Source organism: Salmo salar, chromosome 24 (assembly GCF_965601325.2).
Source record: "Salmo salar chromosome 24, fSalSal1, whole genome shotgun sequence".
Classification (NCBI taxonomy): domain Eukaryota; kingdom Metazoa; phylum Chordata; class Actinopteri; order Salmoniformes; family Salmonidae; genus Salmo; species Salmo salar.
In genome coordinates, this window is record NC_138314.1 from 5545447 (window position 1) to 5571571 (window position 26125).

The 26125-nt window shown below is 42.7% G+C and overlaps 1 protein-coding gene across 1 annotated transcript in view; it reads right to left on the reverse strand.

The window, feature by feature from the left end:
- Positions 1-26125, reverse strand: part of col27a1b (collagen, type XXVII, alpha 1b) — a 156443-nt gene that overhangs the window by 80475 nt on the left and 49843 nt on the right. Inside the window, exons 6-13 of the mRNA XM_014171199.3 lie at positions 24751-24804; positions 24318-24371; positions 16453-16497; positions 10289-10342; positions 9074-9118; positions 6188-6241; positions 5393-5437; positions 93-146 (exon numbers count right to left, since the gene is read on the reverse strand). Of these exons, the coding sequence (XP_014026674.2) occupies positions 93-146; positions 5393-5437; positions 6188-6241; positions 9074-9118; positions 10289-10342; positions 16453-16497; positions 24318-24371; positions 24751-24804 (405 nt within the window). The remainder of the gene's footprint in view (positions 1-92; positions 147-5392; positions 5438-6187; positions 6242-9073; positions 9119-10288; positions 10343-16452; positions 16498-24317; positions 24372-24750; positions 24805-26125) is intronic.

Sequence of the window (26125 nt, forward strand, 5' to 3'; positions counted from 1 at the left end):
AAGAAACAATATAGGCTGTTATTTGAACCCAGGTCTGGAGTGATGGACAAGGGTGTTCAAGGGGACAGGGGTAGACCTGCTGTTTCACTTACTGGGTTTCCGTCTGGTCCTGGTGGTCCCCGCTCGCCAAAGTCCCCGGGAAACCCCTGAGTAGACAAACACAGAGAGAGGAGAGAACAGACATGTTATCACTCTGTTTATTACAGTGGTAGCACAGAGCTGTTACACACTATGGAAGAAACATAGAAACACAACAGTCTGCAATGCAGCAGGCAACCAAATAGCAGTAATAGAAATAGAATGTACTAGACCATAATTGACATGGCCAACCATTACATACCATTATTTTCCCAAACCCAGAGTTGACCGTGAGAAAATGTTCTTGGAATATTAGGTTTCAAAGTATTAATCACATTGGTGTGGCTATTATCCACAAAGCTACAGTATTCCATAAAGTGCACTATTGTGTTTTATGTTGCTTAACATTCAGTTCAACACAGCAGCAGATAAAAACACCGTGAGTGATGATCATAATTATACTCATAGTGGGTGTTTATTAATGTATGATTAACACATTTCCCACTGTTTAGTTACTGTACATATTGTCACGGCTGTCGAAAGGAGCGGACCAAAGTGCAGCGTGGTTGTAGTTCCACATTTGATTAAATCCGTGAAACTTTGCAATACACAAATAACTGAAAATGACAAAACACCCCCTGTCGCACCCTGACCTACTCTACCATAGAAAATCACATCTTACTATGGTCAGGACGTGACACATATTGACAAAATACACTGAACAAAAATATGAACAGTAAAGTGTTGGTCCCATGTTTCATGAGCTGAAATAAAAGACCCCGAAATTTCCATACGCACAAAAAGATTATTTCTCTCAAATTTTGTGCACAAATTGTTTCCATTTCTGTGAGTGAGCATTTCTTCTTTCCCAAGAAAATCCATCCACCTGACAGGTGTGGCATATAAAGAAGCTGATTAAACAGCATGATAATTACACAGGTGCATCTTGTGATGGGGACAATAAATGGCCACTCTAAAAATGCAGTTTTGTCACACAACACAATGCCACAGATGTCTCAAGTTTTGAGAGAGCATGCAATTGTCCACCAGAGCTGTTGGCAGATAATGAAATGTTCATTTCTCTACCATAAGCCACCTCCAATGTCGTTTTAGAGAATTTGGCAGTACGTCCAACTGGCCTCACAACCTCAGACCACGTGTATGGCGTTGTGTGGGCAAGTGGTTTGCATGTCACCCATTGAGTATGTTTGGGATGCTCTGAATCGACGTGTACGACAGCGTGTTCCAGTTCCCGCCAATATCTAGCAACTTTGCACAGCCATTGAAGAGGAGTGGGACAACATTCCACAGGCCACAATCAACTGCCTGATCAACTCTATGTGAAGGAGATGTGTTGCGCTGCATGAGGCAAATGATGATCACATCAGATACTGACTGGTTTTCTGATCCACACCCCTACCTTTTTTAAAGGTATTTGTGACCAACAGATGCATATCTGTATTCCCAGTCATGTGAAATCCATAGATTAGGACCTAATTCACTTGACTGATTTCCTTATACGAACTGTAGCTCAGTAAAATCCTTAAAATTGTTGCATGTTGCATTTATATTTTTGTTCAGTATACATTCACATTCTCAAAACACAAATTGTTATCACCACTAGACCCATGTTTCTCCACACTGCAGTTTTGTATGTGCCAAAAATGAACCAAACCCAAAGTCAGCACTCAGTTAACAAACTACATCCCCTTCATAGAGGTTTGCAGAATAAAACCCCAAGCAAGCAACAATTCAAGCTGCACCCTACAAACAAGCTCCTCGGTCTCTTCATTCCTATTAGACTGCATGCGGCGGCATGAAATTCCATGGCTGAGTGTTTGGGAGGGCTCCATGCTGCGCTGAGCCTCGCTGGCAGGAGCCCTAACCAGCCTGGGGACTGACTGGCCTGGCTCTGGATCTGCTGACTGGGCTCTTCCCTTTCCTCCTCCTGGCTCCAACTGTTCCATTATAGAATCAGAGAACAAGAGTGTGATGCTCCGATAGGCTAGACTAAGGCTCTGGGAGGCTGAGGGTTCTGCTAGGCCACACGCTCAACGTGTGCTGCTTGTCCCGTTGCCAAGGTCAACAACAACCTGCTACTGCTTCAGCTTCAGTGTTCACCTTTCTCCACCACAGGAGACAAGTTAGTCTATATACTGTCTGTATGATGAATGGCACTATTAGTAGAGGTCTTCTAGCCCCACAGAGTGGGATGGAAAATGTAACATTAGATGAAGCTATGGAGATCTTACAGGCAGTTCTATTAGATGAGATATTATTCAGATATATAGTCTAGATGTTTCTTTGGCAGGCAATCTTGAGTAAAGCATTAGTCAAAGATCTGGGGGAAAGTAATAAGTTGGTAATTGCTGCAATGGGATGCCATTGAAAATGTGGAAAACAGCACTTCTCTCCAAAACTCCAATAGTGCACTCTTTAAAAAAAATTGCTATCAAGAGCTTAAAAGGGTTCTTGAGCTTTCCCCATCGGATAACCCTTTAAAGAACCCTTTTTGGTACCAGGTAGAACCCTTTTGGGTTACATGTAAAACCCTTTCCACAGAGGGTTCTCCCTGTAACCAAAAAGGGTTCGACCTGGAACTAAAAAGGGTTCGACCTGGAACTAAAAAGCGTTCTCTTATGGAGACAGCCAAAGAATCGTTTGGAACTTTTCTACGAGTGCACTGGTTTAAATAAAAACATATGGCTCCTCCTCAGCTCTTGCACTGTTTTTTAACTCAAAAATGTTACTTGAAAGATTGTAGGTAGTATGACCTCTGCTGCAAGGTAATGCATCTGATTCCACATTTGATTAACTGTCATATGCAAGTGCCACTGAACTTCCGCTAGTTACTGTGAAAAGATGTTCAAAGGACTGAATGTAAAGAGGCAAAACTAGCTACTGAAGATGAGAAGGAGAAGGAGAAAGGCTGGTATGGCAACACAGAGACAAACACACAGAGATGCCATCATAAAATGCTGAAGCAGCACTCTCCTCAACATCTATTGCTGTTCTGTGCCAGCTTTAATTGTTGTTCAATGACCATCATCAGCTTAATAAACCACTTCATCATGTACGATTGTAAAGCTATGCTTGGAAAAATATCTCTATTACATAAGTCATTGGGAACATCAGGATTTTCCATGTAAGCACAACTCAATATGTTTATGGGAGAATTGAAAATTCCCATGCAGGCGCCAATGAATATACTTCCCTGGTCTGTGGCTAGCTGCTCTGGAATTTCAAAACCAAAAGTTCCTTCACCAAATTGCTCATTGCTCCAATGTAATGGACTTTGTAATAGTCTTTAGATGAACAAAATACAAAACACAGATAAGCTCTGTGAACTACCCTTTGAATGAATGCCATTCAGATCTCAATGATATCAATGTTCAACATTAAATGATTAAATAAATAAGTAGAACTTGGTGTTAATCATATGTAATAATATACACTGAACAAAAATATAAACACAACATGCAACAATTTCTAAGATTTTACTGAGCTACAGTTCATATAAGGAAGTCAGTCAATTTAAATCAATTCATTAGGCCCTAAACTATACATTTAACATGACTGGGAATACAGATATGCATCTGTTGGTCACAGATACCTTAAAAAAAAGTAGGGGCATGGATCAGAAAACCAGTCAGTATCTGGTGTGACCACCATTTGCTTCATGAAGTGTGACACATCTCCTTCGCATAGAGTTGATCAGGCTGTTGATTGTGCCCTGTGGAATGTTGTCCCACTCCTCTTCAATGGCTGTGCGAAGTTGCTGGATCTTGAACACGCTGTCGTACACGTTGATCCAGAGCATCCCAAACATGCTCAATGGTGACATGTCAGGTGAGTAGCAGGCCATGGAAGAACTGGGACATTTTCAGCTTCCAGGAATTGGGTACAGAGCCTTGCGATATGGGGCAGTGCAATATCATGCTGAAACATGAGGTGATGGTGGCGGATGAATGTCATGACAATGGGCCTCAGGATCTCGTCAAGGTATCTCTGTGCATTCATATTTTCAGCAATGAAATGCAATTGTGTTTGTTGTCTGTAGCTTATGTCTGCCCATACCATAACAATATCATGGGTCACTCTGTTCACAACGTTGACATCAGCAAACCGCTTGCCCACTTGACGCCATGCACGATGTCTGCCTTCTGCACGGTACAGTTGAAACCGGGATTTATCCGTGAAGTGCACACTTCTCCAGCATGCCAGTGGCCATTGAAGGTTTGCATTTGCCCACTGAAGTCAGTTATGACGTCAAACTGAAGTCAGGTCAAGACTCTGGTGAGAATAACGAGCAAGCAGATGAGCTTCCCTGAGACAGTTTCTGCAGAAATTCTTTGGTTGTGCAAACCTACAGTTTCATCAGCTGTCTGGATGGCTGGTCTCAGATGATCCCGCAGGTGAAGAAGCCAGATGTGGAGGTCCTGGGCTGATGTGGTTACACATGGTCTGCGGTTGTGAGGCCGGTTGGACGTACTGCCAGATTCTCTAAAACAACGTTCGGAGGCGGCTTAGTGTAGAGAACTTAACATTTAACATTCAGCATTCATCTCTAGTGGATATTCCTGCAGTCAGCATGCCAGTTGTACGCTCCCTCAAAACATCTGAGGCATTGTGTTGCGTGACAAAACTGCACATTTTAGAGTGACCTTTTATTGTCCCCAGCACAAGGTACACATGTGTAATGATCATGCTGTTTAATCAGCTTCTTGATATGCCACACCTGTCAGGTGGATGGATTATCTTGGCAAAGGAGAAATGTTCACTAACAGGGATGTAAACAAATTTGTGCACAAAATCTGAGAGAAATAGGCTTTTGTGAGTATAGAAAATTTGTGGGATCTTTTATTTCAGCTCATTAAATAAGGGGCCAATACTATACATGTTGCGTTTATATTTTTGTTCAGTGTATAATCACTGGGATATTTGGCAATAGTGTCAATTGGTGCCATAGCTGTACTCCTTCCAACTCTCATCCTATATTTACTAATGATATACTGAATAGACTATGGAAATATACAGACTTATGACTCAAGGGGTAGCCAGCCATCTCCAGAGTGACAAGACAAATCTTCCCCTCTGGTTGTGTGGAGGTTACCACAACATAAATCACAGATTTATGGCTAAAGTCAAGGGGGCTCCATACACACTCAAGACTTCCTGTGAATAAGAGACATGCCATGCCCACTAAATTATCCTAGACCTACAACTTCTAGGTATCAGAAAATGGAAAAAATAACAGTTGATTTCAAAGTATTGGAATTGTTATAAAAAAAGGTATTTTGAGAGAAAACTTTACCGGCCTACCCATCTTGCCCTTCTTTCCACGAACACCAGGAATACCCTAAGGAGGTAGAGAAAAATAGGGATGAAAGAAGGAAGGAAGGAAGGAAGGAAGAAGATGAAAGGTAGAAGAGAAGAAAGACCAAGAAGAGGAGACAAAATGTAAATAGTATTTCATATTTATTTTACAAGTAGATTATGAATGGTTCTTAAACGTAGCCTCCTAAAACCAATACAAATATCAAACATGTCCAAAGAGACTCTCTCTACTATAGACTACAATTTTGCACCACTGGCCTGAGTCCTTCTGGGAATATGAGTCTATGAGTTCTGGTCAGGCTAATCCGAAGCAGCTCTTGCTCCAGCTCCTGAGTATTATCCCAAACAGTAGGGATGGCTGGAATTCAACCAGAGCTTGATCCTGTGCAAATATTGTGAGAAGGGCCTAGGGCTACTCCAGTCATCTCTTGGTGGTTTGGTGGAGCGTGCCTACTGGTAGCATTTCATCGAGCGTAAGCACCTTTATTTCACAAACGTTTAAACTCACTAAGAGTCAGACCTGACAATCGTGACTGACAACTAATGCCCATAGGAGGGTTTTCAGCTATTGTGCATTTCCCCCCATATGACTAAGACATGTACAGTAGGGTGTTGTTTGCCTTGCTAATGCATGAAGTAGTAGTAGTAGTAGTAGTAGTAGTAGTAGTTACAAGAGGTAGAAATCATCATTTTCTTGGAATGTAATGCTTTTAGTATCTTTGTCATATTCCTATTTTGAGTACTGTATTAAGAGTTATTTTGGACTACTTACTCTCTCACCATCAGGTCCAGGAAGGCCAAAAAGCCCCGCGATTCCTATGAAACCCTGCAAAGAGAGTTGTGGAATTGGGGCGAGAGGAGGTGGGGGGTGAAGGGAAAGGGGTGAAAATAGGGTAGAGTTAGAGCATAGGAAAGAAGTGAAGAAAGGGATAGGATGAAAGGGTTTGAAAGGGATTAGGGATGATATACAAAGAAAATATACATTAGAATGAAGTGCTATACATCTCTTCTTTGGTATCATCCCATCATTGTTGCTTTAGTCATTTTTGGGATCTTCTGTTGGCTCCAGGCAGGTTGCTTTTCATGAAGAATCAAGCCTTGAGGCAAGTGTATATGCCCATGGACTGCATGGTGCTGCCTTCCACGATGTAGTCCAAGGGCACATACCCTCACGTCAGGGATCTCTGATGAGTCCAGGCCAAGGGGGCTGCTCAGGGATGGAGGGTGAGCGAGATGGAGGAATGGAAGGAGGAGAGGGAGGAGAGAGAGGGGGAGAGCAGGGGGAAGCACAGGGGAACTGAAGAACAACGGGTGATACAAATGTTAAAGGGAAAAAATACATGAACTGGACCATGTTGAGATTCAGATCAGCTATACAAGCAACAACAACAACACCAGCAGCAACAATTGACATTCAGGCAACAAGTGATTCAAGACAGTATTCAACAGAAAGTATTTTCTTGCTAATTGCTTTACATTTCTTGTTATACCAACATCACCACAACATCATCACAGAAAACTCTGCAATTGTAATCATACCCAGCTAGCACATTTGGTTCCTTGGAAGTTGTGGGATATGTTTTTGGTTTCACATTGGTTGTGGGAATGAAGCCATTTTCTGACCGGGAAACTGAACGTTTTTTAAACAGAAGTGAAAAAAGTCAGAACAGAATTGAAAATTTTGGCTGTTCTGGAAGAAATTAAAAAGTTAAGTTACATGGAGGTTCTGAGGGCATTTTACTCTGGGATGTTTTATTAATGCTCTGAGAAGGTAAGTTATAGGTTATCTTTAGGTGTTTAATTAAGACTTTTAATAACCCTACTAGTTTAATATGGGTTAATGTTTTGGAAGCACAGATGGATATTCATTTCCTTAGGCATTAGTCATGTGAACACATTTATTTTTTTATTGTGGCACAGCATCAGTGAGATTTGAACCTGAATCTGTTCTCTTTCCATGGAATTTATCCACTGCGCCACCAGGATAGAGCTAGCATGCCCCCCAAAAAATTATGCATACAAAGCTGTTAATTTTAGTAAATTTTTGGTATTTTACCCCCATTTTCGTGATATCCAATTACGATCTCATCTCATCGCTGTAACTCCCCAACGGTTTCAGGAGAGGCGAAGGTCGAATCATGCGTCCTCCGAAACATGACCCGCAAAACTGCGCTTCTTAACACCCGCCCGCTTAACCCAGAAGCCAGCTGCACCAATGTGACGGAGGAAACACCATTCGCTAGTTCTGTCGTTGAACTGAAATTCCCACAGAAGAATGTTGTTTCTTAAAATTCTCGGAACAATTTAAGAACATTATTTTAATCAGAACCATGAGGAAACCCGTAGGAAATGTTATGCTGAAGTACTGAAATGCCCAAAGAAGAATGTTGTTGCTTAATGTTCTTGGAACTATTTGAGAACATGACTTTAAATAGAACCATGAAGAAACCAGTAGGAAACGTTATGCTTAAGTACTGAAATTCCCACAGAAGAACGTTGCTTCTTAACACTGAACTATTAGCGAGAATTCCCAATGACAAACTAGTTGGAAAACATTCCTAGAACATTACCAACATTGAAATTAAATGTAACCATGTTTGAACTTTTCAGAAACGTTCTGTTAAAGTAATGAAATAACAAGAAAATAACGTTTTTTTTTTGTCAAGTTCCTTAAATGTGTTAATAATGTTACAAAGCCAAGCAACTATCCTTCACCATGTCCAGAAAGTTCTGGGAAGACTGTATGCAAAATAACCATAGGACAACTGGGCTCTCACCAAGCTCTAAGAACGTTATGTGCTAGCTGGGTGGTGAGTTAACAGGGCCGTCTTGGACAAATGGCGTTTAAATAATGTCTATTTTTATGTGACCACTCTGGTTCTGTTGATTCATATAACATGCTTTTCACAGTTCATTTAACACAGCAATTGGCAAGAGACCTCTGGAACAAAGTAATCTTCAGAGTGGGGTGTACTTTACTGTAAAAACAGAGGAATTGACTGTACGGCTTTTATCTTTGTCTGTATACACCTTACTGTGAATCTGACCTGGGTTCAAATAGTATTTGTTTTCTTTCAAATACTTTGAGCATTTAATAATATATGCCATTTATCACAGACGCTTTTATCCAAAGCCACTTACAGTCATGCGTGCAAACATTTTACATATGGGTGACACCAGCGGGAATCGAACCCACGACCCAGCCTGTCTAGGGTATCAGATGGATGGGTTTTGCACTTTTGGGGCTCAATGAAGTGTAGCTAGATTATTTATAAGAAAACAATGAATACTTAAACCCAGGTCTGCTGTCAATCTGTTACATGGATATGTTGAGCATGCAGGCACTTTGGCTGACAGTGATGCTCTTTAGCCATTGAGAGAAGTCAACATCTTCTAGTGATGACTGTATAGGCAGTGTATTTATACTGTAAGTAAACAGAACATGATAAAAAATCTAAACAAACAGGGCTCATTTAGTAAGTAGGTTCATCCTGTATATATCATTCTATTATTACAAAGATATAACATATCAGATGGATTGCACTAAAATACTTAAACAGAACAAACAGCACACAAGACATATCTTGAAAAAGGGTTAACCATTTACAGTACAGTACAGAGATATTACTTTGTTAATGAACATTTGTAGATCACTCACCCGGACCCCTTTAGACCCCATAATTCCAACAGGTCCAGGTAAACCCTACAGAAAAAAGCATACAGAATGACATTAGAAATACATTTAGATAATGCATTCCCTAATGCATACAACACTTTAAATGTACAGATGAAAGTGTAAGTGGATTGGACTCAAATTGTGATTAGTGCTTTCACCATAATAACTGATTGACAATAATTGGTGTTGGCTGAATATTTCCTAGATGTGTTTACCGGCATGCAGATCAGTGGAGTGATAGTCTCCATTCTGTAATCTTGAAGATGAGCAGACCTTAATGAACATGGACTCTATTTAGACTGTCTCAACTCCTAAAGGAGACCAAGTGGTCCAGTGATTCACAGTCTACAGATGGAAGGGGGTGCTAAAACCTAATCCATCAGTCTGGAGTGTGTATCTAGCTAGGGAGTTACAACAGCGTGTGCGAGTGTGTGCGTGTGTGTGAGTGCCCACCCGTGTGTGAAGTGTGTGTCTATCTGGGGAGTTACAACAGTGACAAGAGTTAGAGCACCAAAGGACCAAAGACCCAGGCCTGAACTCTAAGCTATTATAAACATTGTGTAACAAGCCAAGCTGAGAGCTATTTCCCAGCTGCGCGTTTATGTCGGCGGCTTTACAAATGTGCGTTCTGGAGAGTAGGGAGGAAGCATGTTTTACAGTGCAGAAAAACCCACATACTACTCATGAGGGACTTTATCAAATGTATTCAAATGATTTTCCCAAAAGTGTCACAGTTACACACTCACAGTGACACTCACAGTGTCAGCTCCTAAAGACTGACGAAAATGTATTTGCATTGAGGGAGCAGCTTACATTAATCACAGTTTAATTGCAGTTACATTACTTTTTCAGTAAAGGTATAGCTTACTAAGTAAAAGCCTTTGGCACTTTATTTTAGTCCAGGGGCACCAATAAGCAACCAAAAATGTGCAACCCTAATCCTGACACAGGTGCTCTTGACAGTCTTACACTTGTGTGTCACTCTTCCAAAGACTCTCTTTATTTCAATCACCTACAAAAGTCTCAACAGGTTGTACTGTTTCCATTCCCAATCCCAATCCCAGTACCACTCTCTAATCACTCATTGAAATGGCCTTAGTGTGTTTGGTGTGTGTCGCCCTGCTTAGCCTTTCTGTAAAAGTACGGTATGGTGTGGGTGGACCCTTAACCAGCACTGCAACACTAGATTTACTGCACCTGCCTGCCAGGATAACCTTTGGCCCCTGGGCTTCCGTGTGTTCCTCGCTCACCCTGCAGAAAGAGAGAAAATAAGGAGTGAGTGAGACAGAAGACACGGAGTGAGACGAATAGCTGTTTCATGCCACATTAGCTGTGTCATTCCAAATTCCAGTTTCCCTGGCTTTGAATTGAATCTGTGTAGTATAGGAAGAGAATAATGGAGAAAGAGTGATTAGGCACTTGATAAAGAGCCTTTGTGTGGTCAGCAGTGCATTTGGAAGGCAGCAGAACCATTGCTGATATTGGCACTATCTACAGTATAGGCAAAAAATTGCCAAAAATATCGTCAATAGAAACAGAATGGGCGTCCCCACTCAAGTCAATGATATCATAATGGGTGGAATGGCGGCCATTGCAAGTGTACACATAGAAGCAAAGCAGGAAGTAAAATCAGGAAGTAAAAGCAGGAAGTGTTTCCATCAATATGTGCTCTGATTTGTTAATTCAACTCAATTCGACATAACAAAAAATACATTCAATTGCATGAGCCACATCAGTTAACATCATTTGAATTAACATTCTACATTACCATGGGCATTATTGCATCACAATACCGGGCAGCCATTGCTAGTGTACCCATTAGTTTACCAGTCAACTTGCCAGGGTTAGAGGTTCCAAGCCTGTTCTATTGATTTTTATTTCTATGCGTGTGTTCGTAATTTCGCTCAGAGTGTGCTCTGGGAGTTCGTAAATTCAGACCGCTGTCAGATTGTCCGTTTGTAAATTCAGAGCGTTAAGATCTGGCCGAGGAGTAGGTTTGATCTGAGCATTCTGACCTCACAATGGCAGTCAAGCACCCAAGCTAACTGGCTAAAGTTGGCTAGCTTGCTAGCTACCTCCAGACACAAATGAGACACCTCACTCTGACCATTTTACTCCTTCTAGTAGAGCTGGTTAGGCTGCTTTTATGTTATCTAGAGCAGTTGGTGACTGTAGCTGTGCTATTGGCAAAAATATTTTTTTGTTGATATATATATATATTCTGTTGATATATATATATATATATATATATATATATATATATATATATATATATATACATTGCTCCAAAAAATAAAGGGAACACTAAAATAACACATCCTAGATCTGATCGTATTAAATACTTTTATCTTTTCATAGTTGAATGTGCTGACAACAAAATCACACAAAAATAATCAATGGAAATCCAATTTATCAACCCATGGAGGTCTGGATTTGGAGTCACACTCAAAATTAAAGTGGAAAACCACATCACAGGCTGATCCAACTTTGATGTAATGTCCTTAAAACAAGTCAAAATGAGGCTCAGTAGTGTGTGTGGCCTCCACGTGCCTGTATGACCTCCCTACAATGCCTGGGCATGCTCCTGATGAGGTGGCGGATGGTCTCCTGAGGGATTTCCTCCCAGACCTGGACAAAAGCATCCGCCAACTCCTGGACAGTCTGTGGTGCAACGTGGCGTTGGTGGATGGAGAGAGACATGATATCCCAGATGTGCTCAATTGGATTCAGTTCTGGGGAACGGGCGGGCCAGTCCATAGCATCAATGCCTTCCTCTTGCAGGAACTGCTGACACACTCCAGCCACATGAGGTCTAGCATTGTCTTGCATTAGGAGGAACCCAGGGCCAACCGCACCAGCATATGGTCTCACAAGGGGTCTGAGGATCTCATCTCGGTACCTAATGGCAGTCAGGCTACCTCTGGTGAGCACATGGAGGGCTGTGCGGCCCCCCAAAGAAATGCCACCCCACACCATGACTGACCCACCGCCAAACCGGTCATGCTGGAGGATGTTGCAGGCAGCAGAACGTTCTCCACGGCGTCTCCAGACTGTCACGTCTGTCACATGTGCTCAGTGTGAACCTGCTTTCATCTGTGAAGAGCACAGGGCGCCAGTGGCGAATTTGCCAATCTTGGTGTTTTCTGGCAAATGCCAAACGCCCTGCATGGTGTTGGGCTGTAAGCACAACCCCCACCTGTGGACGTTGGGCCCTCATACCGCCCTCATGGAGTCTGTTTCTGACCGTTTGAGCAGACACATGCACATTTGTGGCCTGCTGGAGGTCATTTTGCAGGGCTCTGGCAGTGCTCCTCCTTGCACAAAGGCGGAGGTAGCGGTCCTGCTGCTGGGGTGTTGCCCTCCTACGGCCTCCTCCACGTCTCCTGATGTACTGGCCTGTCTCCTGGTAGCGCCTCCATGCTCTGGACACTACGCTGACAGACACAGCAAACCTTCTTGCCACAGCTCGCATTGATATGCCATCCTGGAAGAGCTGCACTACCTGAGCCACTTGTGTGGGTTGTAGACTCCGTCTCATGCTACCACTAGAGTGAAAGCACCGCCAGCATTCAAAACTGACCAAAACATCAGCCAGGAAGCATAGGAACTGAGAAGTGGTCTGTGGTTACCACCTGCAGAACCACTCCTTTATTGGGGGTGTCTTGCTAATTGCCTATAATTTCCACCTGTTGTCTATTCCATTTGCACAACAGCATGTGAAATTTATTGTCAATCAGTGTTGCTTCCTAAGTTGACAGTTTGATTTCACAGAAGTGTGATTGACTTGAAGTTACATTGTGTTGTTTAAGTGTTCCCTTTATTTTTTTGAGCAGTATATATATATACCAAACCCTCCCCTAACCCGGACAACGCTTGGCCAATTGTGCACCGCCCCATGGGTCTCCCGGTCGCAGCCGGCTGCGACAGAGCCTGGACTTGAACTAGAATCTCTAGTGGCACAGCTAGAGCACCGCACCACTCGTGAGGCCTGCTGGCGACAATTGAATTACGTTATTTTGTCGACGTTTACTGACACTGGTCATATTCAACAGATGTTGCGCGTTCATAAATTCATTCACACTCAGACGAGAGTGCTCTGAAATCGGAGTAGATAGCCAGAGGGAATTTACGAATGCACCCTATGTGTGCTGCTCCTGCATTGTGGGGGGGAATTGCCTAGGCAACTGAAGACTGTTTGCTAGTTTCTTGTTTCAGCAAGGAGCAACAAAGTTTCATCACGTTGTTAAGAGTCCATGTTACAGTATATCCTGTATTTTAACGGTTATGACGGTTATTTTATTTTCATGACGGTCTTCATCCATAACTGTCGGTTACACTGTTATTCGGTAATTGTCCCAGCCCTAAGAACTGTGGGCCAGAGTTAAAACCTTTAAAGGGATACTTCAGGATTTTGGCAAATAACCTTTATCTACATCCTAAAAGTCAGATGAATTTTTGGATATCAGTTTTTATCACAGACAAAACAATGAGAGATATTTCACCGGATGTATAAATGTGAAGCATCCTCTTGGCATTTCTATTCACTACCAAATATGGTAGTGAGAGGAAGCCCGCTGGCCGGCAGTGAGAGAAAATTTAACGATATGGATTTTGGCCGCACATTCTGCACATTTTGCACATTTCCTCATTGGTGAAACATTTGATCTCAATACAGTTTTCTGTTCCCAAAACTAGAATATGTTATGAACAGAGTGGACTAAGTTTTGTAGACTACCCCTTGAAAAAGTTTTTAAAAGTCTCATTATTTGGAAGGAGTGCAAAAGTGAATTGAGTTATTGCACACGCGCACTTCACAGAGTAGGCGTGACCTAACGGAAATATGCAGATGCATTCTAGAATGCACCAATAGCATCTTGCTAGCTCGTGCTTGGCTCTGCCCACCTCCTTGCTTGTTCTGCCCACTATGACTCATTTGTTCCCATTGGAAACGGCAGGCTGTGGTCTATCTTGGCTTAGTTAAAATATCTTTGGTTTTCTGTCTCTATGTCCAGTATAAAGGAAGTTAAAGGTAGTTGCAAGCAGATACCCATATACAGTTGAAGTCGGAAGTTTACATACACCTTAGCCAAATACATTTAAACTCAGTTTTTCACAATTCCTGACATTTAATCCTAGTAAAAATTCCCTGTCTTAGGTCAGTTAGGATCACCACTTTATTTTAAGAATGTGAAATGTCAGAATAATAGTATAGAGAGAGATTTATTTCAGCTTTTATTTCTTTCATCACATTCCCAGTGGGTCAGAAGTTGACATACATTCAATTAGTATTTGGTAGCATTGCCTTTAAATTGTTTAACTTGGGTCAAACGTTTCAGGTAGCCTTCCACAAGCCTCCCACAATAAGTTGGGTGAATTTTGGCCCATTCTTCCTGACAGAGCTGGTGTAACTGAGTCAGGTTTGTAGGCCTCCTTGCTCGCACATACTTTTTCAGTTCTGCCCACACATTTTCTATAGGCTGGGGTCGGGGCTTTTTGATGGCCACTCCATTACCTTGACTTTGTTGTCCTTAAGCCATTTTGCCACAACTTTACTTGCAAGTGTGTTTGGGGTCATTGTCCATTTGGAAGACCCATTTGTGACCAAGCTTTAACATCCTGACTGATGTCTTGAGATGTTGCTTCAATATATCCACATAATTTCCCCACCTCATGATGCCATCTATTTTGTGAAGTGCACCAGTCCCTCCTGCAGCAAAGCACCACCACAACATGATGCTGCCACCCCCGTGCTTCATGGTTGGGATTGTGCTCTTTGGCTTGCAAGACTCCACCTTTTTCCTCCAAACATAATGATGGTCATTATGGCCAAACAGTTCTATTTTTGTTTCATCAGACCAGAGGACATTTCTCCAAAAAGTACGATCTTTGTCCCCATGTGCAGTTGCAAACCGTAGTCTGGGTTTTTTATGGCGGTTTTGGAGCAGTGGCTTCTTCCTTGCTGAGTGGCCTTTCAGGTTATGTCGATATAGGACTAGTTTTACTGTGGATATAGATACTTTGGTACCTGTTTCCTCCAGCATCTTCACAAGGTCCTTTGCTGTTGTTCTGGGATTGATTTGCACCAAAGTACGTTCATCTCTAAGAGACAGAACGCATCTCCTTCCTGAGCGGTATGACAGCTGCGTGGTCCCATGGTGTTTATGCTTGCGTACTATTGTTTGTACAGATGAACGTGGTACCTTCAGGCGTTCAGGCATCAACGTAGTGTATGTAATCTTCTGACCCACTGGAATTGTGATACAGTGAATTATAAGTGAAATAATCTCTGTAAACAATTGTTGGAAAGATTACTTGTGTCATGCACAAAGTAGATGTCCTAACCGACTTGCCAAAACTATAGTTTGTTAACAAGAAATTTGTGGAGTGGTTGAAAAACGAGTTTTAATAATGACTCCAACCTAAGTATAAGTAAACTTCCGACTTCAACTGTACTTCCCAGCCATTGCGTTAAGGCTGGTTAGCATTGGGTCGCAAAACTACCTGTAACTTCCTTCATACTGGACACAGAGACATAAAAATGGTATCCACGAGTTCATCTGACTATGGTGAAGTAGATAAAGGGCCTCATTGCCAAAATCCTGAAGTATCCCTTTAACTAGGCCAATGTTCTTCCCTGGTCAGGCCATGTGGTCAGTGAAAACTCCACGCTCTTTGTACTGATAGTACACTACAAATTGCACATTCTTCAGTACACTTAACACTATTTGTAGTTTTTTAAGGAATCCCGCGGAGTAGTGACCTTAGGGTGTCCAGACTAATTGGCCCACTTTAAGCTCTGCCAGAAACTAAATTTCTCTGGCCAAGATTCCTTAGGTACTAATCTGTTCATGTGTAACATCCAACCTTTAGAAGAATTCGTTTTCTCTCTCTCTCTCTCTCTCTCTCTCGCTCTCTCTCTCTCTCTCTCTCTCCTCTCTCTCTCTCTCTCTCTCTCTCTCTCTCTCTCTCTTTTCTTCTCTCTTTTCAGGAATTTATGTTTTGGTCTTCTCGGAGCAATGTGTTCTGACAGCCGAGCCATAGCTTTAGCTTTGTTGGGTAAACAGATGGAGAGTCTTTTGTCTGATGTATTCCACTCTAACAGCAGTGGTTCAAACTTCAGACCCAGTCAGGTAGACAGACACATTAACACCAGTAGAGACGGAAAGACGGCAGCTGTTAGAATAACCACTGAAAAATGTACAACCGTATGAGGATGTCATTCATTATGCTAAGTTTTATGTAACTGCATTGTTGAAGCTGCCCTATATGTTTATGTATTGTTAAGTAGAAATTATTGATAAGATATGATCACAGAGGAAAGATAAATGTCCTTCTCATACAGTAGAAAACAGAATACTCACAGAATCTCCTGGTTGACCGGGGGGACCAGGGTGACCTTTCTGTCCCTGCAGAGGAAAAACATTAGACAACGTTGAATGGATATTATTTTGATCACCTAACTCCCCATAATATGTACTGATAGGCTATGCTTCGTTTCAATTGCTGCGTACTACCAAGATACAGACTCACATGTACTCAATCAGAGCCCTCTGGAAAAAGAGGATGGTAATATTAACCTCCCTGTAGAGGATATGGAGTTTCTGATGATCACACTTCTTATGTAAGTATACAACACACACACACACACACACACACACACACACACACACACACACACACACACACACACACACACACACACACACACACACACACACACACACACACACACACAGCACTGCAGGGTGCTGAAATCATGCCCCTCCTCAGCATTAAATGGTGGAAATTCCTCACCTTATTAGCTTGTAAAGGCACTCATAAACTGTTTATTTAAGAAGCTATGGATGATTTGGCTTAAATAAACCCCAAAAATCAACGACAACAAACAACACAGTCCAATGGTCGTGAAACAGCAGGCCATTAATCAGCCATAAGGTTGTGAAATTGTCTCAGTATACGCTACACAGGTACAATGCTTCTATGTTCAGCACACTACAAATTTAAAATATCCTTGAATCTTGCATATTACATATTCTAATATAATATTAACATTGTTGATTACATATAGTACTAAAGTGGTAGCTATTCAGGATTTGCATAGGCTCTTGGGGAACTCATACACCTCTGTAAGCTACAAAACTGTCAGTGTTCAACCTTAACATGTGATGACAATACAACATAAGAAATGAACAGGACATTTACTCTCACGGGTGGCCAAACATAAAAGACACGCCCCTACCAAGACACGCCTCCAGTTTTCTGATCTGTCCCGCTGGGTCATATCTTAATAACCCAGCATCAAAAACCCAACCTGGCTCTTTTTAAATAAAACAACCCAACTAAGTGACCCAATGCCTGCAACCCAGCAGTTGGTTCATCCAAACAACCAAGCATTTGTAAGAGTGTATGCTAGGTTGAAGATACTGTAGCTACAGTGCATTCGGAAAGTATTCATACCCCTTGACATTTTCCACATTTTGTTACATTACAGCCTTATAAAAAAATAAATAATAATAATCTACACACAATACCCCATAATGACAAAGAAAAAACAGGCTTTTTTTTTTTGCAAATGTATTAGAAATACAAAAATGAAAAACCTTGTTTACAATATTATTCAGACCCTTTGCTATGAGACTCGAAATTGAGCTCAGGTGCATCCTGTTTCCATTGATCATCATTGAGATGTTTCTACAACATGATTGGAGTCCACCTGTGGTAAATTCAATTGATTGGGCATGATTTGGAAAGGCACACACCTGTCTATATAAAGTCCCACAGTCGACAGTGCATGTCAGAGCAAAAACCAAGCCATGAGGTCAAAGGAATTGTCCGTAGACCTCAGAGACAGGATTGTGTCCAGGCACAGATCAGGGGAAGGGTACCAAAACATTTCTGCAGCTTTGAAGGTCCCCAAGAACACAGTGGTCTCCCTCATTCTTAAATAGAAGAAGTTTGGAACCACCAAGACTCTACCTAGAGCTGGCCGCCCGGCCAAGCTGAGAAGGGTCTTGGTCAAGGAAGTGACCAAGAACCCAACGGTCACTCTGACAGAGCTCCAGCGTTCCTCTGTGGAGATGGGAGAAACTTCCAGAAGGACATCCATCTGTGCAGCACTCCACCCATCAGGCTTTTCTGATAGAGTGGCCAGACGGAAGCCACTCCTCAGTAAAAGGCACATTGGAGTTTGCCAAAAGGCACCTAAAGACTCTCAAGACCATGAGAAACAAGATTCTCTGGTCTGATGAAACCAAGATTGAACTTTCTGGCCTAAACCCCAAGCGTCACGTCTGGAGGAAACTTGGAACCATCCCTACAGTGAAGCATAGTGGTGGCAGCATCAAGCTGTGGGGATGTTTTTCAGGGACTGGGAGACTAGTCAGGATAGAGGGAAAGATGAAGGGCGCAAAGTACAGAGAGATCCTTAATGAAAACCTGCTCCAGAGCACTTAGGACCTCAGACTGTTGCGAAGGTTCACCTTCCAACAGGACATCGGCCCTGAGCACACAGCCAAGACAACACAGGAGCGGCTTCGGGACAAGTCTTTGAATGTACTTGAGCGGCCCAGCCAGAGCCCAGACTTGAACCCGATCGAACATCTCTGGGGAGACCTGAAAATAGCTGTGCAGCGATGCTCCCCATCCAACCTGACAGAGGTTGAGAGGATCTGCAGAGAAGAATGGGAGAAACTCCCCAAATACAAGAAGACCTGAGGCTGTAATCGCTGCCAAAGGTGCTTCAACAAAGTACTGAGTAAAGGGTCTGAATACCTATGTAAATGTGATATTTTAGTTGTTTTTTTTTCTTTATAAATTTTCAAAATTAAATAAAAACCTGTTTTTCTTTGTCATTATGGGGTATTGATGAGGCAAAAAACCGGTTTAATCCATTTTAGAATAAGGCTGTAACGTAACAAAAATGTGGAAAAAGTAAAGTGGTCTGAATACTTTCCAAATGCACTGTAGCTAGCAACCTAAGCCAACACCTAATAATTATCCTCATAAACAAATGCCATTACCATCACAATAATCTTTTCGGAATTGAAACAGGCTAAAGTCATATAGTATAATTGGGAAAGGGGGATACTTAGTCAGTTGTACAAGTTGTCTTCCGCATTTAACCCAACCTCTCTAAATCAGAGAGGTGCGGAGGGCTGCCTTGATCGACATCCCCATCTTCTGCGCCTGTGGAACAGTGGGTTAACTGCCTTGCTCAGGGGCAGAACGACAGATTTTTTACTTGTCAGCTCGGGGATTCGATCCAAGCTCCTACCCGCCAGGCTACCTGCCGCTTGGCTTGACAGACAATGTTGTATTACTCAACATTGCTATTAAAATAGTACTCATATAGGGATGTGTAATTGTTTACAAGTTGCTTGCTATCGCATAAAGCCATCGTCATATTTGCATCTTTTTCTGAGTCTGGCAGTGCAACAAATCCAACGGCAAAATAAATTCTAAGTGCTCCGCATGCGCCAGCAAAAAGGTTCCTCCAAGAACCCCTCAACTAACCAGAGGTGCAAATATGAACCCAGTGACTGCAATGGTTTCTTGAAGAACTCCAGGGTTCCTCAAGTCACCCCTAATTCTAAGAGTGTGTACAAGTGCAATACTTTTAGACAATAAGTAGTCTGCACAAGGCTTTGGCATGCTTTAACACCAGATGGTACTTACACCTTATTCTGAGAAACATACTATAAACCGTAGTATGAAAATGCCCCGAGGCCAACTGTCAATCAGTGTATCAGGGGACAGTTTGGAAACAACGAGCTGCAGTAGCAAGACTGAGGGCACTTCTGTTATTTCAGAACCTGCATATCTGACTCCTGATGTACTTAGCTGACAAACTCCTGGGGAGACAGAGAGACAGGAGTGTATCCCCTGTGTCTGTGTGTGTGTGTGTGTGTGTGTGTGTGTGTGTGTATGTGTGTGTGTGCATGTGTGCGTGCAAGCATGTGTGTTATGTGTGCATGTGTGAGTGAATGTATCCCCTTCAGCTGTGCCTGTGGCTGTCACTGCAGGCTCCTGCTAATTAGCATGCCTTTCAGCAGCAGCAGCCACACTGAGTAAACCACTGCATGCCAACACCACCATTGCCAAGTCCCACAGTGTTACGCGGAGTGGAACAGGGGAACCCAAGAGCAGACTCAGACGAGGAGACTGGGATAAAGTAACCAAGGTATTTATTGAAACACAGGGGGAAGATGGAGTGCAGGTCAGGGGAAGCTCGGGCGGGTTGATGGAAACCAGGTGTGGAGGCTGAGGCTGGAGCGAGAGGGGTTGAGACAGAGTAAGCAGGTCCGGAGGAGAATCCAAGGGAGTAGTAGAGTGGGGAATCCAGGACAGAGTAGCAGGATGACGAGATGTGGGACTGGAGACAGGGACCAGAGTCAGAGCAGGCAGTACTGTAGCGGAGAGGAAAACAGCGTCAGGCAAGGAAAACAGGCACAACAGGATCTGCATAGTAACAAACTGCTAGAAACATAGACTGATTGAGCAGAGATTACGATCTGGCAGCGTGGAAGTGGCAGGGCTGAGTATTAGTAGAGGTCTTGATTATGGAACAGATTGCAGCTGGTGGGGATCTGTTCTGACTCCAGCACACCTGTCTCCACCCACACAATCACACACACACACACACACACACACAGAGAGAGAGGGAAAGAGCACTGGGGAAGGCGGCAGGTCAGGGAGACACAGGAATAGCAGTAGAGGGTGTTGCAGGAGCAGATGTGACACATAGTTTACATACAGAGATGTTGAGATACTTCTATGAAGCCCAGTCGTTGTCTTCAACGGGTGATTCTAAACAGAAGGTCCAACAGATTATTATTATAATTATTATTATTTTTTACAAATAGTCCCTGCAACCAATCAGCCAGCACTTGAAGACAGAGATAACAATTTCCCAGCCTCAGCAGTCCTGGTTTGTGTCCCAAATGGTACCGTACTATATTCTCTTTATAGTGCACTACTTTTGACTAGAGCCCTACGGGCCCAGCTCAAAAGTAGTGCACTACAAAGGGAATAGGTTGCCATTTGGGACTCTGGAAATCTGTTCTATAAAAGCGTCACTACCCAGCCCCCTGGAGCAGAGTAAAAAGGCATGGCTGAGCCACTGCACAACCATGGACAAGGGAAGGGGGGAAGAATGCGTCTGAGCTCCAGAGCCAGCGACATACAGCTGAGTATAGTAAAAGGAGGGAAATGCTGCAGTCTCTGATCTGAGAGTCCATGCCAGAGAGACAGAGGAGAGGAGGAGCAGTGTGTGAGCATGTGTCTGAATGTGCAGTCCCGTGCACATAGCCATGGCTCACAGCTCCAGAGAGGAATATTGGTACTCTCTCATTCAAGATGAGTTTATTTATTAGACTAGTGGATGTGTAATCCATGGTCCTATTACAAACATTTGCCCAGTTTTGCATCTGTTGGTATACATTGGAATGTACCTTTTTCAGATTTTTTATTTTTTGGGAACAGCATACTTATAACTCAGTAAGGTATTGTATAACCCCTCTTGTATGAAGCAGTAAAATAACTTTAGCAGACAGAAAATATTCTTTCCATTGGATTTATATATTTTAAATGAGAGACTGGTTTCATATTCTCAACTCTTTCATCCCCACTATTCAATATTGACTGTGAGAGGGATTAGAAAATGTCATTTTGCACAAATTACACCTCTACATCAACATCTCCTGAAGAAATAGGAAACCTAACCAAGGCCCTGCCACCAAATGTATCAGACCATCACCTACATATAGTCGGGAATATGAGAGGAAAGTCTAGGAGAAAAAATACCTAGTATCTAATAAAAAGAATTCCACCGTGCCAATGCCATCACGGCTGGGCTGGCTGTGAAAAGAGCAGGGTCGGTCAGGACCAGACCCATGTGAGCGAGCATGCACACACACACACACACACACACACACACACACACACACACACACACACACACACACACACACACACACACACACACACACACACACACACACACACACACACACACACACACACACACACACACACACACACACACACACACACAGACAGAGCTCCAAAAGCGTCCAGATGCTCTACATAGTGTGTCAGTTTCCCCACCGCCTGACTGCCTCTTCTGATTTGCCAGACAACCCTGACTGCAGGGTAACTTCGCCCATTACATCTTTTACACGTTTCCCACCGAGGGAGAGGCTCTGCCAGGGACAAGGGCATGGAGTACAACTTCAAGGGGGGCGGAGGGGACTAGATGTTTAGGTAACAAATGCACCATTTAACTGCAACAAATGAAAAGTGTGAGATTGTCATTGCTTTACAAACTATCGTTTTATATTCCAGCAATGATGCAATTTAAAACATACATAGTAACTGTCAGTCACCTCCCTCTTTAATGGAAACTGCTATGTTCCCATAACTCCTCTTTCCATTACTCACATCATACAGGCTGCATTCCAAATGGCACTCTATTCCCTATGTAGGCTCTGGTCAAAAGTAGTGCAACAGGGAATAGGGTGGCATTTAGAAAGTAGTGCAATGGGGAATAGGGTGCCATTTAGGACGCGACAACAGAGCGAGCTGAAAGAGACCCCTTCTTCCCTATTCAGATCTGAGTCTATTTTAGAGTGAATGAAACAACCTTGACTGTAGCCTAGACCAGATGGTCTTTCACCGCCAGCTTGTCCTATTACGTAACAGATTGTTGTTACGCCAGGTTTAGACTTTACTGCTCTCGTACAAATGTGTCCAAAACAGACTACATGAGCATTGTGTGTGTTGCTAAACAGATCATTACTGAGCCGGCGATAACTTCTAAATTAGCACCGGATCAGCCCTCAGGTTAAATAGTAGAGCCATCTGTCACTTCAGGTCGACTCAACCATAGGCTCAAAGTATCTGAAAGGAAACACATACTATTAGAACCCAGGTCAGCACCAGTTGGTTCGAGGCCTAAAGTTCCCCTGGCTGTACTGTACCCAGAGTTTCTGTTTCTTCCTGCATTCACAGATTTCTTCTCCCTCTGGCAGTGGACCATGTGTGGAATAACCATGAATCACTGCCTGCCAGCAGTAATTTAGGAGAGGTATTGTCTCCAAGTCTTTTTCCACCAGCTTTTATTGTATTTTCTGGTAATGAATAACATGTGTTTGCTGTAAGGCAATCAGGTAACTTGAATGTAATATTTTTTGCAATGATGTTTAAAGTAAAGTTTTGTGTTGAGTCTTGTAAAAATCCATACAGCTAATTATGTTTTCCATTAGTCAACAAATATCTGTATCCCTAACATGAAATATACTGTGTGTGTGTGTCTGTGTGTGCGCGTGTGTGTGTGTGTCTGCGTGTTTCTGAGTGCATGTGTGTGTGTGTGTGTGCGCATGTCTATGTATGTGGTTGCATGTGTGTGCGTATCTACTCATGCATGTGCCTGCGTGCGTGCTTGTCACTGCATGATGAGTATGTGTACGTGGGTACGGAGCAGTTTTCCTTCTTCACACCTGAGTGTGTGTAATAGTCTCCCATGGTAAGTGATTACGCTGTATTACAGGCCCAGGGCAAGGCCAGGACTGGAGTGAAGCCCGCAGAAGTGCATCTTAAGACAATGACCTATGGATGAACACATACTGCATGTACACTAGCAATAGGATGTGTGTAAATTGAGTTGAGACAGTACATGAAAAAGAACTCAAGCTCTATAACAAAATGCCATTAAGATTTCAGCAGAACACTACTGAGTATTGAGGACAATTGTCAAAGAGAGGGAATTACATCATGTATTTTACACGGCATGTGATTCCCACTGTAAATCCTTCCCGCTCAAAAAAGACTCTCCTCAATCGCCCTCATCGTGTTGGAAGCATTGACGATGAGGTCACAACCCAGCTAGTATATTCCAATCCAGCTATTCCAGAGTGTGAGCCCGAAGAGTCTGTCTGAACACAGGTGCACTAATTTACAGTACTACTACGCCTGCACTATGTTAGGCTCCTCTCCAAACAAGAGAAGAAACATCCCGTGAGAAAAATGCTATTGGCTTCGGGTCCTCCTAAACAGTCCTTTTTGAGAAATTCCTGCTGAACGCTGCTCATAGGGATTTAGGACTGGGCAGGCAGGGTTGGGGTGTAGCGTATGATTTAGTGCACTTCAATGTGGCCCTCTGTACTCATTCGAAGAATCTGATTCATACAGTATCATGTGTGGCAGGATTAAGGGTAAAGTGGTTTCCTACCTTTCTGCTAACTTGACCAGTCAGTCCAGGGGGTCCTGAAGCACCACAGTCTCCCTAGAAAGATAAGAATGAGTTATACAGTATATACCGTTAAGTCAACTTCCTACTCTTCATTCTCAGGCTAATTGTAAAGTAGCGAATACATGTAAAACCGGTGATGTCATGGAACATGTCTCTGCTACTTTAGTTGCTGCCTGCCAGCTAAGACAGATAGCACAGTAAGTCATATTGGACAATTGAAAGAATTGGGTTATCGCAAAGCGTGTTTCCATTTTCTCGAGTAACTCTCTATGACCGAAGCAAAATTCTCTGTAACAGATAACTTATTACATTATTGAATTATGACATTATCCGGGAAATTATTACTTTATCCGGTGTTACACTCTCCTTTTCAGAGAACGACACAGTGAACCATGAAATACAAGATGCTCACTCTTTCTCCTTTTGGTGCTCTGCCAGGTGAAAGGCCAGGGTCTCCTTTTCGTCCCTTGAACACACACACACAGAGACAGAGAGAGCAAAAAACAAATGGTTTAGTTTAGACAGATTCTGCTGATTCCCATGACGTCTTAGTCTCCAAATAATGAACAGATGTAGATTTCTGAAATATTTAAAGAAGGTTCAGGACGGAAACTTCCCCTCAATAATATTAATTGCTGATACGTTTTGGTGCAAGCTGCTTTGGCAAAGCCCAGATGTTGATTTCTCCCTTATACCTAGACTTAAAGAGCCTACTCAATGTTATGAGTCAATGTTAGGTCTAAATATAATGGCTTTATTTACATGTTCTCTGCCATGGCATGTAGAACTCAAGCACTAAAGTTTACATGAAGGTCTACGGTACTCACTGTTGGTCAACGTTAGTGATCCGGTACACACACAATAGCTTGACGTAATGGTGCATTTACACATTCTCTGCAAAGCTATGCTATTTAATCACACTGTCACACCCTGACCAGTAAGGGGTCATTTGTAATTGTAGAATGGTCAGGGCGTGGCAGGGGGTGTTTGTTTTGTGTGTTTTGGGGTTTTTGGTTCTAGGGGATTTTGGTTCTAGTTTTCTATTTCTATGTTTCTTTTTCTATGTGTGGCCAGGTATGGCTTCCAATCAGAGGCAGGTGTCTTTCGTTGTCTCTGATTGGAAGCCATACTTAGGCAGGCTGTTTTTTTGTGGGTGGTTATTTTCTGTATAGCCTGTGTACCTTATGGAACTGTTTCGTCGGCTGTTTATTTTGTTTTGAGTGTTCTTTCAAATAAAGAAGAAAGATGAGCACTATACCCGCTGCATTTTGGTCACCGTTCATCGACGCCTATGACACACACAAAGGTGGAGCATTACAGTATACATGCTTGCATGCAGTGTAAGGGAGGGAATGGGTTCACACACAATAGTAGCAGTTGTATTTACACAAGACAGAGTCCATTCATATTTTAGTTTACAGCAAGCCTCTGAAAAGCCATTGGGACTGACCAGGCACATTCCTTGTCCTTTTCAGGCAGCAGTGGGATGTTGTCTGACTGCTGCTGTACTCCAGGGAACTGGGAAGTGCTTCCTTTTAAATCTTACTACTGTACCATAAAGACGTCGGACACTATTAATCTATGGCCTCAATCATATATAAAGCCAGGAACCTTGTGGGGGCCCTCGTAATGACCTTTAATTTATAAGTAGGGCCCAGAGTTTTTACTGGTCAAGTCAGGTGGAAAGGAAAACAACCTACATCACATGTTAACGGGGCCATTCAAGGATTAACACAGAAACATTTGCAACCAGCTGTAAAATATGTGTTTGTTCAAAGGAATTGGAT